The 22,770-nt window shown below is 43.4% G+C and overlaps 1 protein-coding gene across 2 annotated transcripts in view; it reads right to left on the bottom strand.

Moving 5' to 3' along the window:
• Positions 1–22,770, bottom strand: part of DTX1 (deltex E3 ubiquitin ligase 1) — a 128,167-nt gene that overhangs the window by 72,934 nt on the left and 32,463 nt on the right. For both annotated transcript variants that reach the window (XM_077461247.1, XM_077461249.1), the window contains exon 3: positions 21,681–22,371. In XM_077461247.1, the coding sequence (XP_077317373.1) occupies positions 21,681–22,371 (691 nt within the window). The remainder of the gene's footprint in view (positions 1–21,680; positions 22,372–22,770) is intronic.

Here is a 22,770-nt window from a genome sequence, read left to right as displayed (position 1 = left end):
GCCGATTAAATACAGTATATCCAAATAACACACCCGAGCTCATCTGTTCACCACACACAGCACAAAGGCAAGAGAATTCTTGTTGGGCCGTGTATCAGTGCTTGGATGAACACACTTAGACTGAATTTTAATGGTTTAAAGAATGTCAAGCAAAATGGTCGGCCCTCGAGCATGTTCACTTCATCAAATCTGGCCCTCTTTGAAAAAAGTTTGGACACCCCTGGCCTAGACCGTCAGGTGTCCGACTACATCGGGTTAACGGCCGATGTGGACGCTCTGAGGAGTGATGAACCCCTGGGCTACTGGGTGGGCAGGCTTGACCTCTGGCCAGAGCTTGCCCAATTTGCAATCAAACTGTTGGCTTGCCCCTCATCCAGTGTCCTGGTCGAAAGGACGTTCAGCGCAGCATGGGGGATCGTGACCGATAAGCGTACTCGCCTAGCTCACGACAGTGTTAACTACCTCACATTTCTAAAAATGAATGAGGCATGGATCTCGGAAGAATTCAACACATGTGACCAGTAGACCATGTATATGTCTATAAACAATTTTTTTAAACGAGCACAAAGACCTTCTTTCTTCATTTGGCTCACTTCCTTGTCCAAAAAAAGCACACCGTACTATATGCCCGTACCCTCCTCTTTGAAGAGGTTGAGCGGTGTCATATTTCTACCGGGGCTGCTTATTATGAGGAGCTTCCACCATCCCTGTGCTGTGCTGACATCCTCCTGGGGCTGTACCTCTGCTGTGCATATTATGAGGGGCTCCCACCATCCCTGTGCTGTGCTGACTTCCTCCTGGGGCTGTACCTCTGCTGTGCATATTTTGAGGTGCTCCCACCATCCCTGTGCTATGCTCATTATGAGGGGCTCCCACCATCCCTGTGCTGTGCTGACTTCCTCCTGGGGCTGCTTATTATGAGGGGCTCCCACCATCCCTGTGCTATGCTGACATCCTCCTGGGGCTGCTTATTATGAGGGGCTCCCACCATCCCTGTGCTATGCTGACATCCTCCTGGGGCTGCTTATTATGAGGGGCTCCCACCATCCCTGTGCTGTGCTGACTTCCTCCTGGGGCTGTACCTCTGCTGTGCATATTATGAGGGGCTCCCACCATCCCTGTGCTATGCTCATTATGAGGGGCTCCCACCATCCCTGTGCTATGCTCATTATGAGGGACTCCCACCATCCCTGTGCTATGCTCATTATGAGGGGCTCCCACCATCCCTGTGCTCTGCTGACTTCCTCCTGGGGCTGCTTATGGTGCAGGTGTCAGTGCTGTATATCACGGTGCTGATGTCAGTACTCTCTATCACGGTGCTGCTGTCAGTGCTGTATATCACGGTGCTGGTGTTAGTGCTTTATGTCACGCTGCTGATGTCAGTGCTCTCTATCACGGTGCTGGTGTCAGATGACTCTATCTCAGTGGAGGTGTCATTGCTGTATGTCACGCTGCTAATGTCAGTGCTCTCTATCACGGTGCTGCTGTCAGTGCTGTATATCACGGTGCTGGTGTTAGTGCTCTCTATCCCGGTGCTGGTGTCAGATCACTCTATCACGGTGCAGGTGTCATTGCTGTATGTCATGCTGCTGATGTCAGTGCTCTATATCACGGTGCTGCTGTCAGTGCTGTATATCACGGTGCTGGTGTTAGTGCTTTATGTCACGCTGCTGATGTCAGTGCTCTCTATCACGGTGCTGCAGTCAGTGCTGTATATCACGGTGCTGGTGTTAGTGCTTTATGTCACGCTGCTGATGTCAGTGCTCTCTATCACGGTGCTGCTGTCAGTGCTGTATATCACGGTGCTGGTGTTAGTGCTTTATGTCACGCTGCTGATGTCAGTGCTCTCTATCACGGTGCTGTTGTCAGATGACTCTATCACGGTGCAGGTGTCATTGCTGTATGTCACGCTGCTGATGTCAGTGCTCTCTATCACGGTGCTGGTGTCAGATGACTCTATCACGGTGCAGGTGTCATTGCTGTATGCCACGCTGCTGGTGATCATCTCCTGCACCCTCTTCTTTGCCTACCCTGGTCCCTGACCTTCCCTCTCCTCCATTGCCTTCATGCGCTCCACAGTCCTGAATTGTCACAACAATTTCCCATATAAAAAAAGAATGCTTGTAGTTGTCGATCCCAGATTCACCTCATACATGTGTTATGTCATTGGCCATGTGGTGGGACTATGTTTGCACAGCTATTAATTATTTTGTGGCTGCAAATTTGACCTGTAGGTTTGCGAAGTTCGCCTCCCGTTGAAGTCAATGGGGCCCGCCGCGAATGTTCCGGTTCGCGAACTATCGGCCGCGTTCCCCGTCCGCATTCGCGAAACGTCCCGTCGGAAGTTCGTCCATCACTACTCTTGGCTGCATCTCTGATCAGTCTTCTCCTTGTCTGAGCTGAAAGTTTAGAGGGACGGTAAGGGCTTGGTAGATTTGCAGTGGTCTGATACTCCTTCCATTTCAAAATGATCGCTTGCACAGTGCTCCTTGGGATGTTTAAAGCTTGGGAAATCTGTTTGTATCCAAATCCAGCTTTAAACTTCTCCACAACAGTATTACGGACCTGCCTGTTGTGTTCCTTGGTCTTCATGATGCTCTCTGCGCTTTCAACAGAACCCTGAGACTATCACAGAGCAGGTGCATTTATACAGAGACTTGATTACACACAGGTGGATTCTATTTATCACCATCAGTCATTTAGGACAACATTGGATCATTCAGAGATCCTCGCTGAACTTCTGGAGTGAGTTTGCTACACTGAAAGTAAAGGGGCCGAATAATTTTGCACGCACCACTTTTCAGTTTTTTATTTGCTAAAAAAGTTTAAATTATCCAATAGATTTCGTTCCACTTCACAATTGTGTCCCACTTGTTGGTGATTCTTCACAAAAAAATGTAAATTTTATATCTTTATGTTTGAAGCCTGAAATGTGGCAAAAGGTTGAAAAGTTCAAGGGGGCCAAATACTTTCGCAAGGCACTGTACATACTTAAAGATTTTCTTGGGATTTTTTTTGCTCTCCTCCGCTATGTGTCTTTTATGTTCTATCTTAGCCGTCCTTATTGCACCCTTACATTTCTTGTTGCATTATTTATAAAGTCTGATTGCTGATGATGATCCCTCAACCTTGTATTTTTTGAAGGCCTTCTCCTTTGCTTTTATATGCATTTTTACATTGGAGTTAAGCCATCCAGGACTTTTGTTTGCTGTTTTAAATTTATTACCCAATGGGATGCATTGGCTAAGGCCCTTATTTAATATAAAACCTTCGAAAAACAGCGCTGGTCTAAACAAAGTGCTAGACAAATATATATGAAAAAATCAAGTGTAAATAAAACAAAAACTTGATATTAGTGTTAATACTGACAGTAGTAAGTTCTTGCTGCAACCCAATGCGAGACACACACAATATACAACAATCAAAAAATATGGCTGCGCTAAAACTTATAAAACAAAATTATAAAGTGACATAATTTTTCTAATTTACAAAAAATCCCCAAAACATGCAAAAATAGTGCCAAAGTAATAATTTCCAGGCATATAAGCAGTCCAAAGAAAAGGAAAGATGGATAGGATGCTGAATCTTAGTCCATTTTCGGTGACTCTCAAAAACCACCCTTTACACACGTAGCAGGTGCACCCAGAGTAGAAAGAGATTATCCACCACCAAATTAGAGGAGGCTTACCAGCTGTCAAGATCTCTTTTTAAGGAGATCATACGGGCTTGTAAAATGTTAAGTTCCTGGTCCCCACACTGGGCTCTGTTGGTAACACCAATCAATCTGCTCCCTCTTTATGGTATATCTCGTTCCACCACAATCATTTAGTACGGCAAAGAGAGAAGAAAAAAAGCTCCCATAGCATAATTCCGTAAAGATTTATTAAAATATAAAAAGTAAAGTAACAACTCACGAATTCCCAGCAGAGTGTAAGCGTATAGCGTATAAAAAACGAGCCGGCCGGCTCTCTCTTGTTTGCACTGCCCGCCCTTCCGGATTAACGTGGAAATGCCAGGAAGAAGTCACTTTTGACGAAACGACGTAGGGTGAGCGGCGTGCTGACGTCACCGCATTTCCACGTTAATCCGGAAGGGCGGGCAGTGCAAACAAGAGAGAGCCGGCCGGCTCGTTTTTTATACGCTATATGCTTACACTCTGCTGGGAATTCGTGAGTTGTTACTTTACTTTTTATATTTTAATAAATCTTTACGGAATTATGCTATGGGAGCTTTTTTTCTTCTCTCTTTGCCGTACTAAATGATTGTGGTGGAACGAGATATACCATAAAGAGGGAGCAGATTGATTGGTGTTACCAACAGAGCCCAGTGTGGGGACCAGGAACGTAACATTTTACAAGCCCGTATGATCTCCTTAAAAAGAGATCTTGACAGCTGGTAAGCCTCCTCTAATTTGGTGGTGGATAATCTCTTTCTACTCTGGGTGCACCTGCTACGTGTGTAAAGGGTGGTTTTTGAGAGTCACCGAAAATGGACTAAGATTCAGCATCCTATCCATCTTTCCTTTTCTTTGGACTGCTTATATGCCTGGAAATTATTACTTTGGCACTATTTTTGCATGTTTTTGGGATTTTTTGTAAATTAGAAAAATTATGTCACTTTATAATTTTGTTTTATAAGTTTTAGCGCAGCCTTATTTAATATGCTCTTAAAGCAAATGCATCTCTCCTCCGTGTTCTTTGTTACTAAGATTTTATCCCAATTTATGCCTTCTATACACAGTAGCGGCCGATGGAATTTTTTTGGGGGGGGGGAGTGGAAACCAGTATGCTGCCGGTCGGTCAGCGGGGCGGTCAGTCGTACTTACCCCATCACGGCTCCCCATGCTCGGTGGCGGCCTCCCGTTCCCCTGCTCTCCATGGCCTCTGTTTCCTCCCGCCTTCTCATCAGCCAATCAGTCTTCTCTTTTCGGCCAATCAGAAAACGGGTCTCACACCGGCTTCTGATTGGCCGGATTGAGGATCAATGTTCTTCTGGCAGAGCGACAATTTACCTTGTTTGCCAAGGCAAATTGCCATCCTGCCTGTGTCCTGTGTAATCAGCAGGTGTGACATTGACATTGAGTCCACAGTAGCCGCAACTGGGCTCCTGCTGTATGTAATCACAGCGGGATCGGGTCGCCAGTGGCGCATGCCCCATGCCCCAGACTGGGAAGTGTCAGATCATATACTAGGTACATGATCTGCCACAGATCGGCCACTCTGCTGCAATATATCTGCGGTGGGCGGTCATAATGTGGTTGTAAAGTCTATGCATTAAAGGGGCTGTAAACTCTCAAGGTTTTTCACCTACTGCATTCTATGCAGTAGGTGAAAAACGTTTTGTCATTTAGCAAGCCCCCCTTTTACTTACCTGAGCCCAGTAATTCCGGAGACGGGAAGGAGCACACCAGCTCTGGCTGGTGTCTTGTGTCCTGATTGGATAGAGTGATAGCAGCGCAGCCATTGGCTCCCACTGCTGTCAATCAAATCCAATGAGGCGAGGGCAGAGCAGAGTCCTGCTGTCTGTGTCAATGGATGCAGGAACAGGACACGGGAGCATGCTCACACAGGTGTCCCGAAGGAGAGTGCTTCTCTGATGGGGAACTCGAGTAGGATCGACCAGAGCCACTGAGGGTCCCCAGAAGGGGAGGGGCCACTCTGTGCAAAACCAACTGCACAGAGGAGGTAAGTATGATATGTTTGTTATAAACATTTTTTTTTTTTAAACGCACACACAAGGGTTTTAGTAACCCTTTAAGGTGAAAAACCTTCTGTGCTGCAACTCCCCCACCGCCCCTCCCCCTTTTTCTTACCGGAGCCTGATTCGATCCAGTGATGTTCGTGACAGCAGCGGCTCCCACCACTGTCTCCCTCCTCAATGAGGAAGCATGCACAGGTGCCCTCATGGAAAGCAGCTTTCGATGGGGGTATCTGCCAAAGAGAAGGATCAGCAGGCGACCCCAGAAGAGGGGGATCAGGGCTGCTCTATGCAAAACCATTGCACAGAGCAGGTAATGACAGACATGTTTGTTGTGTTAATTTAAAAAAGCAAAGGTTTACAACCACTTAAAGGCTGAGCTCAAGGATAATCAAAGATTATCTATGTGCAAGAGATGCATTTCCCCAAATCTTGGGGGGTTATTTACTAAATGAAAATCCACTTTGCACTGAAAGTGCACTTGGAAGGAAAGTCGCTGTAGATCCGAGGGGGACATGCAAGGAAAATAAAAAACAGCATTTTAGCTTGCACAGGATTGGATGATAAAATCAGCAGAGCTTCCACTCATTTCATATCTACCCTTTAGATTTAGAGCGACTGCACTTCCTAGTGCACTTGCAGTGAAAAGTGGATTTGCCTTTCGTAAATAACCCCCTTGGCGTACATTTTGTATTTTCTCCAGATCTGTGCAGTAATCCAGTGTGAAACTTTGCTTCTGTGCAGGAGTTTCCTGTAATAGGACCACTCACTGCTGCTTGCTCTGTTTGTATTGGGTCACTGGTCTTGTATCTGCCCCTCCTGTAGTTTTTTGCAGGCATCCTGTAGCAGGGGAGCCTTCTGTGTCCATCCTACAGCTCCGCTCTCTGCACAAGTTATGTACAGCACAGCAGTGAAGCCTTTACTGTTTCTACAATGTGATAATTGGGTTTTCAAAGGCATTTGGTGCACACAGAGTGGATTTATATCGTTTATATCCTGTGGCTATTGTGGAATGTATTTAATTGAAAGTTTTTGTTCCCAGAGTTCAGCATTAACAAAGGTCAATCTTATTACAATGGGCAATAGAGGTACTACTACGGAACCTTTGTGATACAATGTGGTTGTGTAGATCATGTCTATGAACATGAGAGGAACATGACTTGTTTCTGCTTTTTATATCTTTGCTGCCATAGTTCAGTAATCAGCACTAAGGAATCGGTAGTTTTGGGGCCTTCTTCATCACATCAGCAGAGAGCTGAATTTAAGGTGTACAGAACCAGAGGCCATGGCCCTGCTCTGTTGCAGGTAATTATTAACTATGGCAGTGCAGAACAGGGGAAAATGTGTACATAATGTGTACAAAAAAATAAAAATTACTGTAAATGTAGTTTATAGTTGTTATATGATACATTTTGTTTGTATGTGGGTTACAATGATTGCAAAATGGTAAGGAAAGAAGCATCACTTAATAAATGAAAGAATGGTGATATGCACTGTAGAATGGGATGGGAAGTAAAAGATGGGATACAAGGCACAAGGCTAATAAAACCTAGAGCAGAAGTCGGCAACCCCCGGCATGCATGTCACAGGTGGCACACGACAGCATTTAGGATGGCACGCAAAGGGAATCCTAGGAGGCCCATCTCCCGCACATTGTAACCAGCTGGCAGCAGCCGTGGCTGCATATAGAGGATGCAGAGCCGCTGGGTTAAAAGCAGCTTGTGCCTGCCCATCTCTATTCTCACCCACCTCTTTTCCTGCAAGTACCGGTTCCTGCCTTCTCTCCATACCGAAGAATGGACTAGACTGGATCGGTGAGATTTCCCAGGCTGCTCGTTCTCACTTAAGAGGGCTAATTATATACAGTGTTTTTCCTCCTCGTTTAGCCTAAGCCGACTCATGGCCAGGCTTTTACTATCAGTGTGCCTGCCCTCCCTCTGAACATTTCTGTCCCTCAGCAGCCATGTGCCTGGCACAACTTGGAGAGAATGCCATTATAGCCAGAGAAGTTTCTCTGCAGATGGCTTTTAACCCCTTTAAAAACTATCTTTTTAAGTACCTCATTGTAATGGAGGATTTAATGTGGAGATGGGGGGGGGGGGGGGGGGTTAAAGGCTTTCCTGACATAATAGTTAATGACAAGTATTAATTTAGACTACATTTGCATGGATGTGTAGCAATGGCAGTCGCAAAACTGATTCCTACTGCTGTTTTTGACACCAGCGAGCAGCTAGCTGCAGCCACCAAGCCTGTACAGTACACTATAATGACATGTTGCTAGGGGCTGTAGCTATTCTTGATTGTCTGCACAGCCAATGATTACCAGCAAAGATGGTGCGCGTACAGCAGCAATAACCACAGGTAATTGCTAGTTGTGTGAACAACCACAAATAGCTACGGCTGCTGGCAACTTGTCATGAAAATGTACTGTTCAGGCTTGGTAGCCATAGCTAGCTGCTCACTGGTGTCAAAAACAGCATCAGGAATCAAAGTCTTGCGACTGCCATTCACACCGTGGCTAAACATCCATGCAAATGTAGCCTGAAGGAGCAGGAACTGGAAGGGGGGGGGGGTGAAGGAGCAAATCTAGAGTGTGAAGATACAGGAATTGGAGCTAATCTGAAATGTGAAGGTACAGGAGTTGGAGCTAATCTGGAAGGTGCAGGAACTGGAGCTAATCTGAGTGTGGAAGTACAGGAATTGGAGATAATCTAGGTGCAGGAATTGGAGCTAGAGTGTGAAGATACAGGAGATGGAGCTAATCTGAAATGTGAAGGTGCAGAAATTGGAGCTAATCTGGAAGGTGTAGGAACTGGAGCTAATCTGAAATGTGAAGGTGCAGGAATTGGAACTAATCTGGAAGGTGCAAGAACTGGAGCTAATCTGGAGTGTGAAGGTGCAGGAATTGGAGCTACTGGGGCCATAAGTGAAACCTGTTCACTGGTGTCAAAAGCGGCAGCAAGAATCAGCAGAGTCTTGCCGCTGCAATGCACACCGTTGCTGAACATCCGTGCAAATATAGCCATAGAACAGGGTTTGGGAGCTACTACTTTAGAAAAGAGTTTGGTAACTAGTACTTTAGAACAAACAGAAGTTCTAAAGTAGTAGTTACCACAACCCTGTACTAAAGTAGTAGCTCCCTTTAAAAGTTCTAAAGTGGTAGTTACAAACCTTGTTATAAAGTAGTAGTTACCAAACCCTGTTCTAAAGTAGTAGTTCCCAGTAAAAGAAACTACTACTTTAAAACAAGTTTTGGTATCTACTACTTTAGAACTTCTGATTGGAACTACAACTTCAGAACAGCTATTGGTAACTACCAGCTTAGAAAAAAGGAATTTAGAAATGCAGGATTTGGGACTCCATTGTTCTCCATTTTTACTGCATGGTGCAGGCAGCACTGTCTTGGCTGGAGAATTGGCTAGGATTCATTTCTGGAATATCTATGTGGAAACAGCTTGGTCCATTTATGCCAGTCTGGTTAATTTATGCCAGATGGTGCATGAATTGGGCTGATCTGAAGTGTGAAGGTGCAGGAATTGGGACTGATCTGAGGTATGATGGTGCAGAAATTTTGGCTGATCTGAGGTATGAAGGTGCATGCATTTGGTCTAATCTGATGTATGAAAGTGCAAGAATTGAGGTGAGCTGAAGTGTAAAGGTTCGGGAACCAGGGTGAACTGTAGTGTGAAGGTACAGAAATTCAGGTGATCTGAGGTGTGAAGAGGCAGGAATTGGGGGTGATCCAAGGCCTGGATATGCAGGAATTTGGATGATCTGAGGTGTGAAGGTGCAGGAATTGGGGTGAACTGAGGTGTGAAGGTGCATGTACTTGGGCTGATCTGAAGTGTGAAGGTGCAGGAAATGTTCTGATCTGAAGTCTGGGTCTTAGGTATTTAGGCTGATATGAGGCCTGAATGAACAGGAATTGGGGCTGATCTGGTATATGAAAGTGCAGGTATTAAAGTGATCTGGGGTGTGAAAGTACCAACACTGGGGTGATCTGACAGGTGAAGGGGCGGGAACTGAAGTGACCTGACATGTGAAGGTGCAAGAATTGAGGCAGATCTGAGGTGGGAAGGCACAGGAATTGTGATCTAAGGTCTGGGGATTCAGGAATTAGGGCTGATCTAAGGTCTGAAGGAGCAGGAATTGGGATTGATCTGAGGCCTGCAAAATTGGAATTGGGCTGATACACAGTGTGAATGTGCAGGAATTGGGTGCTCTGAGGTGTGAATTTTCAGGAATCTTGGCTGATTTGAGGTACAAAATGGCAGGCATTGGGCTGATCTGAGGGGCGAAGGTGCATGAACTGGGGTGATCTGGGGTACAAAAGTGCAGGCACTGAGTTGATCTGAGGGGTGAAGGTGCAGGCATTGGGCTGATCTGAGAGGTGAAGGTGAAGGTAGGAATTGGGGCTTATTTATGGTCTAAAATTGCAGGTATTGGGTCTGATCTGAGCAAACTTTATTAGGGTGACCACAATCACCTCACAATTTACTTCCACATGTATATTTCGTAGAAGTCCTCGGCTGACATATTCCTTTAACCTTACTGTACTTACGTCGCAGCACATGTGTTCTGGAACAATGGTAAGTTACCATTTACTATCTTTGAAAGCTCAATGTTCATTTCTTACTATTATTCAAATAATTTACAGCGTTTATTGTGTAAAAGTAATTTGTCGCGATTGAGAGTGTGAAATTGACTTTTTTTTTATATAACTGGCACTCTCAATTTCTTCTAAAACATTTTTCGGCACACTATGCTCAAAAGGCTGCCTATCCCTGACCTAGAGGAATAGTTTTAAAGGATTTCTTTCCAAATTTGTCATACTTTCAACGAACATTCATTAAATATTCAAAAGAAGACCTTCTTCTTTTTATAAAGCACATTTCTATACATTTCCCAAATATTTACCAAACATTCACCAGGACCAAATAACATTCCCTGACCTTCACATCCTAAAAAAATGAATATTACATTCCCTCATTCACTAGACATTCGAAGGACAAATCTGAAAGCAAAAATTGGCAGACTGAGATGCCAAGGTACTAGTGTTTTGGAAGGGGGTACCCTTTTTTGGAACCGCTCTTAAAGCACACCATCCCTTAATTATAAGACATTCTGATTGACAGTGACATGGCAGGGGACTATTTGCTGCCCACTTGCAATAGGGATACCAGCCTGCATGCCTGGGGTAACGTACAGCAATAGGACAAACACCAGTAGAACACACTTAAGCCTGGCACACACCACTAACATTCCAATGTTAGTGCAGCGATCTCCCGTGCTGTCCTTTTGTGTTCTGACAAGAGGGGCGAAGCGAAAAAAATTTCATCAGCACACCGAGGATTCCTCAAAAGGGTCCAAAGCTTTATTTCTGTGGTGATATGATAAAAATACACGTATGTTTATCATGTGACCATGGAAAAAAAGCTTTGGACCCTTTTGAGGAATCCTTGGTGTGCTGATGACATTTTCTTTACTTTGATCATTCATGGTTTCCAGCCTATGGTCATTACAGCACCTAGCATTACTGAACACTTGGTTTCTTGAATATGTGCATGGGGAATATTGCGTTTGGATCTGAGAGGGAGCTGAAAGCGCCAATTGGGAGCCAGTCAGCTGCTGGTTTTCCAGAATGCTTATCTGACAAAAGCCGCTGAATTGGCTGGCTTCTCTCGGACCAACTGCCATACACACTGGCTAAATGTTGGCTGGTTTTCATTGAAATGGCCAATGTCGCCCTGACATTCGGCCCGTGTGTACTAGGTATAAGCATAATTATGCTGTTTACACAGGGTCCACATAGAGAGGGGTGTTGGGAAGAAGGCTGACAGGAGGCCAAGGGCAGGACAGTGAAACATGGGAGACTTAACATGGAACAAGTAATTTAGCATGGAAAGAGTGAGACTGCAGCACAGTGTACAGGCTAGTGGCTATTCATTTTTATTTTAGTCTGGATTTCTGCTTTAAATGTTCAAGTCAACTAGTCAAATAGATATATGGTCCTGTGCACTGATTTAATACAGCGCGTTACCATGTTCAGGGGTTACCCAGGTCTTTCACAATCCTAGCAATTCTTCTTCTTAGTGTGTTCTAAATATGACTTATTTGACTTTTGCAGGACTACATGCGCAATACAAGAAACAATTGTGATCTGCTATGGACTGCAAATGATATGCATCTTTAATCATACTGGACATAACAGCCTCTCTGGCATTCAAAGCATGCTAGACCACTTCTGTGCACAGGGTCAAACTATCGGCACATGATGGGACTACATTGTAAGCAAACTGGAACCCTCATTGGCCCATGAAAAAATTCATGAGGTGTACTTTCCTCATCTATCAAACTGCAGCCCAGGGGTAAAGTTAGAAAATAAATTACACATTACTTTAGTAATATTGGATAAAAAAAAAACTGTCTTCAGACTGCATTTCACTGAAATATTAGACTAAAAGATTAATAGGTCTTAGAGCAAATGCTTTCATAAGAGAGGATGCTTTAGCACTGGAGTCTTGGAACATTTTAATGATGCAACATTTGCTGATAGATCACAGGAAACCCCCCGTGTCGTTATATGAAGAGAGGCAGTGATACATATGTGCAATATGAATCTAGGTATAGGCCAGCGATGCCATTTCCTCAGGAGCTTTCATTTGCTTGAGGCAGTGCCCCAACCTGCTCTGCTGTACAGCCTTCCGTATATAGGTTACATTGTGCTTTGTGACAATAGGAGGAACCTAGAGCCTGGGGTGTTGGTGTGGATTCTGTTGCTATGTAAAGCACCTGAGCTCTGCTACTGTGGCAACTAGCAGCAAACGCTGAACATGGCCCTGGCAGCTGAGTGATGGTGAGAGAGAGAAAGAGAGAGAGAGAGAGTCGATGAGTTCTTGCAGCAGAATACATTTCTAGACCGCCATATCCTGATAAAGATATGTACAGGGAGGGGAATTTACTAAAACTGGAGCAGACAGAATCTGGAGCAGCTGTGCATAGCAAATTCACTCAATGTATTTTATACATGCAGTAAATCTACACGCTAGCATGTATCTGGGGCATTCCTTGCTGCAAACATTTATGAAATCTATATTTCCAGTAAAAAATACATTAAAGACCAGACTTTCAAGCACCAAATATATCTAGACGCACAACTGCATGTGGTTGTAGCATAGTGAAAATCTGTGATACCCAAAATTGTAAATAGGTGACACATTATAAACCAAAATAGCTCATCACAGTTCAGCCTAAATTATGGTTCTAAGATAATTCTCCTCTGGCATGCAATACCTAATGCGTCTCTTAAAAGACCATTTTAAATATTTTTTATTATTATTTAATTATTTTAATCTTAAGGGGTCTTATGCAACAGAACACAGGCAGTCACTAATACTCTTTATCAAGCCATTAGGGGGTCCTCTGCCTCCAGTCCATACAGATGAGAGACACAGGAGTTGATTTACTAAAACTGGACAATCTGGTGGCGCCAATCAGTGGGAACAATCTGGTATAGTAAGCCAATCAGCTTCTAATTTCAGCTTGTTCAATTAAGCTTTGACAACAAAAAACAAACAAACCTGGAAGCTGATTGATTTCTTTGCAGAGCTACACCGGAATTTTCATGCTTTCGTTTTAGTAAACTAACCCCACAAAGTCCTTTCATTCCTCTTCCCAGGAAATGGCTCCTTCTCTGACGGATCTAACAACTTTTCAAGCAAAGAATGGAAGTTATTCTAAACCCCCCCCCCCCCCCCCTTTCAAAATGTAAACATCCCCGACCTGAAATTGGTACACTTGTTAGTTTTCCTTGTTATGTAATACATTACAAAATCAAGAGAACCCCTTAGTATGTGTGAAGCCCAGCAACCCACATGCAGAGCTCACATTAGCATCGTCCTGCAGAGACATAGAAAGTGATTTGTGGTTTTGTGGCCATCAGAATACAATGATCAGTGTTGCTGGCTATAGCCAGCGGTACTGATCATTTGGCAAAAACTCAATAGACAGCCAGCCTATCAATGGACTTGTGTACAACCAGCCAGTGCATACATACATGGATCAAAATTCAGCTGGTCCTTGCTGAACTGCCAAATTTTGATCCATGGCTTAAGAGTTAAAGGTGGCAATTCAACAATCAATTTCGACCAGAGCAAAAAAACTTGAAGGGCAAGGATGGAATATTTTTGTGGAGTCTAATGGGAACAAACAAATTTCTAATCAATGAATTCCCTCCTGGCTAAGAAAAAATTGTAACTAGTCTTATGTGCATGCACTTGTCAAAGTTAATCCATAAATAAAAAAATTAGTTCCATTAAATTTAAAACATTAATGTAGTACTCAAATGAAAACACCATTAAATGGTCAGGCATGCAATTTTTTTACTTTCTCTTCTGATTAATCAAATTAAATTCTACAGGTGTAATTCCAATCTAACAGAAGGTCAAATCTATTTCAGCAAAACACTAATGTATATGAAGTCATTTATTCCTGAAGGATAGTTTTTATATATCTAACTGTTATATAGAATGTCAAAAACTCCAGACATCTTCCTTGCCCTTTTGATTGGAGTACTAGAATAAAATGAGCTAAAGCACCACAAGTATGTTATTTGAGGCGCTTCTAGATGCCTGAATAACAATTTAGTTTTCCTAAGGTGTACCTTGGAACTCCGATATTCCAGGATGATCTTATATGCAAATTTCAAGCTGATTCTATAATCATGAACTTGAACCCACCCAACCTCCTTATTGCACCACGTTATTGGCCAGCGAAACTGCACAACACAGTGATTGACCAATAACATTGCACCCCACTGTTGACCAGTGAGAATGCCCAACACAGTGATGAAGTACAGTCTGAAGAAGGGGATGGCGTCATGCTCTCTGCCCCAAAAGCACCACCAGCTCTACAGCATCAAGGGCACTTAATAGGATTCATAACCTGCCATTTAGGTACCTGAAAGTACCTGCTATTACCCAACAATTTCCATTCATCAGCTTCAATATCACTTTAAGTTTGCTTTCAATTATGTCTTATACATTACTGTTGTCACTTGATCATGGATTAGGCCCAATTCACATTTATAATTTCTTAGAGAAAATGTACAAGGCTGTTAAATATCTGCCTACGGTATGTTGAGTTCAACCTGCAAAGGATCATTTGACTTAGCTTTCACTGTATGAATAACATGTTGCCCCACGTTGAGAACATCCAAGGTTGCCCCAAGGCGCACAGCTATTAAAAATAAATCCTCTGACTTTTCAAAGAAAGAAAATAACCAAAACCTTAGTATAAAAATATAGCAAAGTACAAATATAAGACATTTAAAACCTCAAGTAACCTCAGGGTTTTTTTTTTTTTTACTAGTCTATTTTTTTCCTGACCAACAAAAATGCCAACACTATGATGATTACCAGTATGGAAAATATGATGTACAGAACAGCATTCAGAGTGGAAGAGTGAGAGGTATGTAATATACTGCCCAGGATACAGAATGGGGCAGTGTGGAGTATGAAACATACACGGCGAGTGAACTCTCATTATTAATTCCTAAGTTTTGTCATTGGGAAGGATACTGTAGAGAGACTAGTGTCCATTGTGTACTTAGTAAAATCATTTGCCCAAGGGCTGATTATGTTTAAAGCAAAAATTAAAATTAAAAAATTAAGCGAGGACGCTAAGGTCCCATCCACATTCCACAAATTGGCTGCTAGAAGAGTAAGCAACAAGGTAAATATACTAACGTTCTCTGTTCTCCCTAGATGAGATATGCATTCAAAGGAGATCTTCCCTTACGTTTTAAACATTAGATGTTCATACTCCTTCTCCCCTCCTTTCTGCAATTTGCAAAAAAAAAGGAAGAAAACTGCTACTGCCCTACCACCTGAAATCTTCTGGGATAGTCATGACATGCATCCTAGCATGCTGTGTTGAACCCATTCTGCCATAGTGTCATTTGGAGGCCAGCTGCTAGGACTAGAAAGAGACAGTTAGCCCCATTATGATGTCACGAAGGAGCTGTCTATGCAGAAACTGGCATGTGGCAGCTTTCAGTGGGTTAAAGCAGGACAACCCAAGGGGTAAAGTTTCTCTTTAACAATAGCAGTGTGGGGGAATAAGCCCCCCCCTTTTTTTTTTCCCCCGGAGTATACCTTTAACAAAACTAGGGAGATTTACCATTTTACTATGCTCATGAAGAGAGAGCAGACACTGCAGGCACAGCAATGCTTTCATTAACGTGAATTAGGTTTTGGGGGGGGGGGGGGGGGTTATAGGAAGGAGAAAAGTGTGAACATGATTTGCTAAATCCCAAAGCAGATTTCAGTTGACTTAAAATATGGGTTAAATGAGGTTACAAGACTAGCCACTTGCCTACTTTCAGCGCTGTCACACTTTGAATGACAATTGAGCGGTCATGCTACAGTGTACCCAAACACATTTTTTATCATTGTCTTTACACAAATAGAGCTTTCTTTTGGTGGTATTTAATCACTGCTGGGTTTTTTACAAAAAATAGACCACAAATGTTGAAAAAAATGTTTTTCACTGATTAGGTGGCACTGATGAGGAGGCACTAATATGCCGCAATTATGTCCACTGACAGGTGGCACTGATTTGTGGCACTGATGAGCACTGATGGGGTGCACTGACATTTTTTTTGCCACTTGCTGTGCCCCAATGTGCCCCCCTTCCCCAAATACTTACCCGAGTCCTTTAACGATCCAGCACAATGCTTATCTGCAGGACTTCTCTCCTCTCTCCCCACTCTCACAAGCTTGGCTGAGAGCAGTGGAAGCCATTGGCTCCTGCTTCTGTCAGTCAAATCCTGTAAGCAGAGAGCGGGGGGGGGTGGGCAAGCCTGGCTTGGGATCAAGCCCTCATGTCTGACTCAAGATGAGGGGGGCTAAGATCGCTGGCAGAGGACCCCAGAAGAGGATGTTCAGGGTGGCTCTGTTGCATAGAGTATAAGAGCTAGTTTACACTTGATTCAAAACATTGTTTTCGGGCAGGCTTTGTTAAAGCTCTGAACGCCAGTGAAAGCCACTGTCACTATATAAAATGGTTAGCTCATAGTCCTGTTTACACCTTGCTCTTGCTTGGTGCTTCAATCAGGCTTTAGTGGGGCTTCAATTAGCCTTTTGGCGGGCTTCAATGAGGCTTCGGTGGAGCTTCAACTGAGCTTTGCCATAGACTTCTATGGAGGCTTTGAAGACACTTTGTAGCACCACTAAAGATACATGGGGGTATAATTTTTGAAGCAAAGCCAAAGCAAAGCAAAGGCAAGGTGTAAACAGGACTCTAAGCTAGCCATTTTATTTAGTGATAGGGGCTTTGACTATCGTTCAGAGAGATTTAACAAAACCTGTTCCGAAGCCTTGTTTTAAAGCAAGTGTAAACTAGCCGTCAATGTGTGCTGAAGCCGAAGCAAGTGTAAATAAGCCCTTACATGATTATTAATTAAAAAAACAAAAAAAGTGCCTTTTTGAAATGCTTTAATGCTGTAAATAATATAATGTGAGCTCACAGTTGGTAAGTCATGCAACTAATTTAGGATCTCATTGAATATTCCTGCTCATAGTTCTATAGCCTGCCTCTCATTTTTCATTTGACATCTTCCCTACAGTGCAGTCTTTTTATTATGATGAGCAAGGCAAACCTACAGACCCGACTAACAAGGACAACAGGGACTTCAGGAAAAAGCCTCCATTCTCGACAATGCTTTATATTTTTCTCCAAATATTAGCCAAAAAAGTAATATGTGTTTGCAGTCATTCGTTACAATGCGCCCCATTACAGGACCTTTACCTGTCACTTTGCACCACTATTCAGAAATGTCCTCTTTTGCCTTGCAATATCCTTGGATGTTTATCATCTCGACCGACTGCCTTTCTTTATTTTGTGATTTGTTTCCCAGTGTATACAAGGGATTCATTTTTCATTCTAATGTAGGTGACCCCTTTTTCTACAGAATCTTCCAACAGAAAAGGGATTAATTATTTGCAAGTCTACTAGGGAAATGTCCTATTTGGCCTTCAGTCTTGCAACTCCTAATTTCTTAAAGTGTATGCAAATCCTAACAATGAACTTATCTTTTTTTGGCCTCTTTTGCTGTTTTAAATATACCACTAAAAGTGTTTTGTTCTCAAACAACTTTCCTTTATATTTACTAAAACCATATAATAGAAGGTCAAACCTAAACACTTTCAAATTGTATGTAATCTGGCAGGCCCTGCCACTACATAGGTGAAGGTAAATCTAAAGGAAATTGAACAAAAACAATTACATAATGTGTAGCCAGCTTAATGTGTCATGGATGGAGTATAAAGGGTGCAAGGATGATGGAGGGCAGATGATGCCCTTGGAGATTGACCAGCGCTTTAGCAAATTTTCATAAGAACCCAAAGTTCCCCAATCTCCCAAGGATTACTTGCCATAAAAGTGTGGCAGTGTTGAATTGTAATGCCCCATACACACGAGAGGACTTATGTCCGACAGACTTCCAAAGGAGTTCCGCCGGAGTTCCGCCGGAGTTCCGACGGAGTTCTGACAGACTTTTCAGCCGAACGGACTTGGCCACACACGATCACACTAAACTCCGATGGATTCGAACGTGATGACGTACGACCTGACTCGAATAAGGAAGTTCATAGCCAGTAGCCAATAGCTGCCCTAGCGTCGGTTTTAGTCCGTCGGAGTAGCATACACACGAGCGGAGTTTTCGAAGGGGACCGGGTCCGGCGGAGTTCCTTCGGAAAAATTTGAAGCATGCTTCATTTCTAAAGTCCGTCAGACTTTGGCGAATCAAAAGTCCGTTGCAGCCCACACACGATCGGATAGTCTGATGGACTCGGTCCTTCGGACTTTGGATGTTGAAAAGTCCGCTCGTGTGTACGGGGCATAAGTCTGTTAAATTTCACTGGCAAGTTGTACACTTGCGGAGCACTTGAACAAGTTCTAGTTGACACTTGTCCATTTGTAGCAAATTTGCGTGGCAAGTCTCTAGCAAGAGAAAAGTTGCAGTGGTGAGTCTACAGCAAGAGCTTTGCAGGTCTACAGCATGAAAATTCAGCCACAGTGACCCCTGTGGTAGGATGACTATTGCACAACATAACTGAACCTGTACTTGTAGCAGACTTTCAGAATGTTTACAAAGAAAGTTGATCTGGAGTCATGCAATGCAGGCTTGCTGCAATTGTTCAACAAACTTGTGAATCCTGGCAAGTCTAGCAATAGCTTAGCAAGTCATTTTCAAACTTGCAGCTCAATTGCGTGCTACCTGGGCTGGACACAAAAAAAACAACAGACACAGCATGCACACACTAACACAAGATCAGGGTAAATACTATCACCTGCAGTTTGTGAGCTGACTGGTCTGCTACCAGTGGTGGCCCATGCATTGTGGGCACACGGGCGCCACCCCCCCTTACACCTCTGCCATCCTCCCTATTGATGTACCTGGCCCCTTTCAGGATGCCGGACACATGAAATACTATTGCGGTGATAGGCGGGGGGTGTATTTTGAAGCACATGATTAGAGCCAGAGGCTCTAATAGGCTTCAAAATAGGGTGGGCTCGGGATGCAGAGCACTGCGTACCGATTCCACCCTCTTGTGTGTCATAGCGAATGAATTTTCGCTATTTTCACACTAACATTCCTCCCTGCCAATCAGCAGGCAGGTCAGTGAGACCTGTCTCCCAGTTGGACAAATCATTAAGTGATCCTATCGGATGCCTAACGTTTTGGCGGAAGAGGAGACACGGCGGAGGAAGCCTGAGGAGCTAAGTGGACACAGGAGCCACAGCCGCTGCTTCCCGCCACTACAGAAGAGGAGGAAAGCCCCATCACTCGGTAAGGGCCGTCAGACCAGCCGCGCGTGGGGGGGGGGGGGTTAGTGAAGTGACAGCCGTGGGATGTGCCTGGCTGCATTTTATGGGTACAAGTGGCTACATATACTGGGCACAAGTGGCTACATATAATGGGCACAAGTGGCTACATATAATGGGCACAAATGGCTACATATAATGGGCACATATGGCTACATATAATGGGGTACAAGTGGCTGCATATGATGGGGCACAAGTGGCTGTATAAGATGGGCACACATGGCTGAAATTGATGGGCACATTGAGGCTGCAATTGATGGGGGGTTCAGTATTTTTCAGTTTGTTTGCGCCCCCCACTGTCTGCTACGGCTAGGCAACCATGTGCACACACGCGCACACACACACAAAAGCATGTGCACACACACAAACACATGCATATCCTTATTGCTGTCAATGAGATCTGACCCTGTCTATAATCTCTAATTCTGACCAACCAGCCAAACACTGCAATTAGAGGGAACATGAGGTTACAATCACACAATGCAATCTCCCACAGATTAGCAGCAAATTTACAACCATGTTTACAGACACTGGTAATACAATACAATAGTATCTTTAGGAGATGTGTTTTTTTGTTTTTTTGTTTAGTACACATAAGGCCAACTTATTATTATATTATTTGATATTTTAAAAATTTGTAACAGCACATTGAAATATGTGCCGAGGTGAACATTACATGAAAGTAAACTACATATATAGATATTGACTATTTGCTACAAAATAAAAAATGGGAAGAAAATAGATGAAAGCTTTATCATTTGGGCAGTATTGTTTATCCTGTTGGTGGGAGCACACCCAGGGGTAAATTAGTAACTGCCTTGTTCAGAACAAGCTCCAGGTGAAATACACTGTTCACCTATATGCTCCTTAAAGCAGTATTAAAACCAATCATTACATGCGGTGGCTGCATTGTTTTTTAAGGCTTTTTTCCCTCTGTATTCATCTGGTGATCTAACCAGTACATGCCAACACACCTCCTGTATTAGGCCAGCCATACACGGTTCGAATATCAGCCAGTTCAGCCGGAACCAGCCGAGATTTGAACCGTTAATGAGCAGGCTGAATGTACCAAGTTGATCGATCAATCAACTTGGGAACAACCAGCCTTCCGGACTCATTTGCGAGGATTGCTAGCAGCTGCTATAGCCAGCTTCCCCGACCAGGAGAATACAATGGCCCGGCAGGAGGGATTCCTGCATCAACACCAATTTTCTTTCCTTCACCCTGTGGTTAAAGAAAAGCAAATTGCTAAAGTTGGATTTACACTGGTCCTTGTGCCAGCAAGTGGTGAGCACATGTGTAGGTTTGATTGGGCTCCTAGAGTTTCTCTTTGTCTCTCATACTAAATGGCGACACATGGAAATGAACCAACCACATAGTGAGGAAAAGGATTTCGACATGACATGCATTTTCATGCATTAGTATTCAAATGGTCAATTGTATATAGGTATGTTCCTGACATGAATTACTACATTTAAAAACAATTCAAAAAAGGGGGTGGGGCAGTGGACAATGGTTAAAACCCATCAGGTTTTTTTTTCCTATGTGGGAATATTGGGCTTCCCTTTCTGTATTATAACTGCAACAAGAAGTGAGGGAAATGCCCTCCTAGACAGGTAATAATGGGGGGAAATTTCCCCTCCATCCCTGTTGTGGCAACAGCTTAAAATTTGTGATTTTCCCTTACTTGAGTCCTGGTGGCATTGGTTGCTGGGATAAAAAAAAAAATTGACTGAAGGATCGATCAGGGAATGTGTGTTTTATGAAATATTGATCCTTTTGAAGCTAGAGAGAAGGGGGACTGGAACATTCTCCCAAGATGCATCTGGAAGAAGGAGGCTGTCAAGGCTGCTTGTGCCCCAATATTGATCGTATCCCATATTTTATATCTAATAGTAACAATGTATTATTTTTCTGCATAATTTGTTACATTTTTGGCTCTATTGTGAAGCCAACTAATGAAATGTGCATGGCACATTTTAGACTTCTTCTTTAATGTAAAACTGAAAAACAAATATTCCAGTCTACAAACCAAAGATTAGTTTTACATTAGCAGGCTTTTCACTAACAAAAACATGCCTATTGATTTGACTCACCCTGGAGGAATTGAAGCTCTACTATTTGCCCCACTTGTTCTTTGAACTCCTGGTCTGTTCAGGTTGTTCTGTCCTGGGTATGGGGCTGATCCGGGTACACTCTGACTTCGAGAAAATCCTGAGCCATTTCTGATTCCTCCTGCGGGACGGCCTCCTTCCCCTGTTCTGCCCCATCCGGCACCTCCACCACTGTATGTATTACTTTGCCTTATGCCAGGGGGGTGTACTGGAGGAGGAGGTGGAGGTGGCAAGTTGGGTGGGGGTCCAGAGGTAACCTTAATCTTCTGGGAGGCTAGGATAGCATTGGAGGCAGCTCTAGTACTATTTACTAACAGACACTGTGGACAGGAGCAAGGTAACCCAGAGCCAGACCCAACCGGCCATGACTGAGACTTGGGTATGGATCCCATTGTAAGAGGGTATGCCAAATCCATGCGTCTTCTCAACCGCCGCTTCCGATGAGTCTGACGGTTGACTTGACACATGCTTTGGAAATGCACTAAGTAGCAGAAGCCAAGAGTCGTAAGATCCAGCCAAGGGTGCTGTTTCTCATAAGCATTCTGGATGGCAATGCAGATTTCTGTATCATAAGGAGTCCAGGATCCTGCATCATTTTCCCATTCCCATACTATACCCTTGCCGGGAGCAGATGATGGCTCAAAGAAACTGCGCCTTACTGGGCGAACGGTACCTGGCAAGAAAAAAAGAAATAAAATAAGAATTATTTAAATGATCCACACAACTTACAAAAAAAATAATATTCCACCATTTCAACAACTATACTTGAATAGAAATAAAATATTGTTCACTAGAGTTGATATAATATACAAAAACAAATTTAATAAACATCCAACTCTTATAGCCTTCTACTGATATAAATGCCCATCACCAGTTTAGAATTCGATTTATGAAAGAATGTGGGGTATATTCATAAAGCAAGAAATCTAAAATTCACAAGTCACTTGAGGGCAATCTTCCTGGTGCATGTGTTTTAAATAGCAGTGATTGATTCACCAAGAGTGAATGTTTGGCGAAAATCATATTCACTGCTTTAAAAATATGCCCCTTATTCTAAGCTGTTTTAGTGAGA

The sequence above is a fragment of the Lithobates pipiens genome, unplaced genomic scaffold, assembly GCF_037356315.1.
Source record: "Lithobates pipiens isolate NorthernLeopardFrog02 unplaced genomic scaffold, aLitPip1_a1.2 Scaffold_3, whole genome shotgun sequence".
Taxonomy (NCBI): Eukaryota; Metazoa; Chordata; class Amphibia; order Anura; family Ranidae; genus Lithobates; species Lithobates pipiens.
This window is presented reverse-complemented; position numbering and strand designations above follow the sequence as displayed.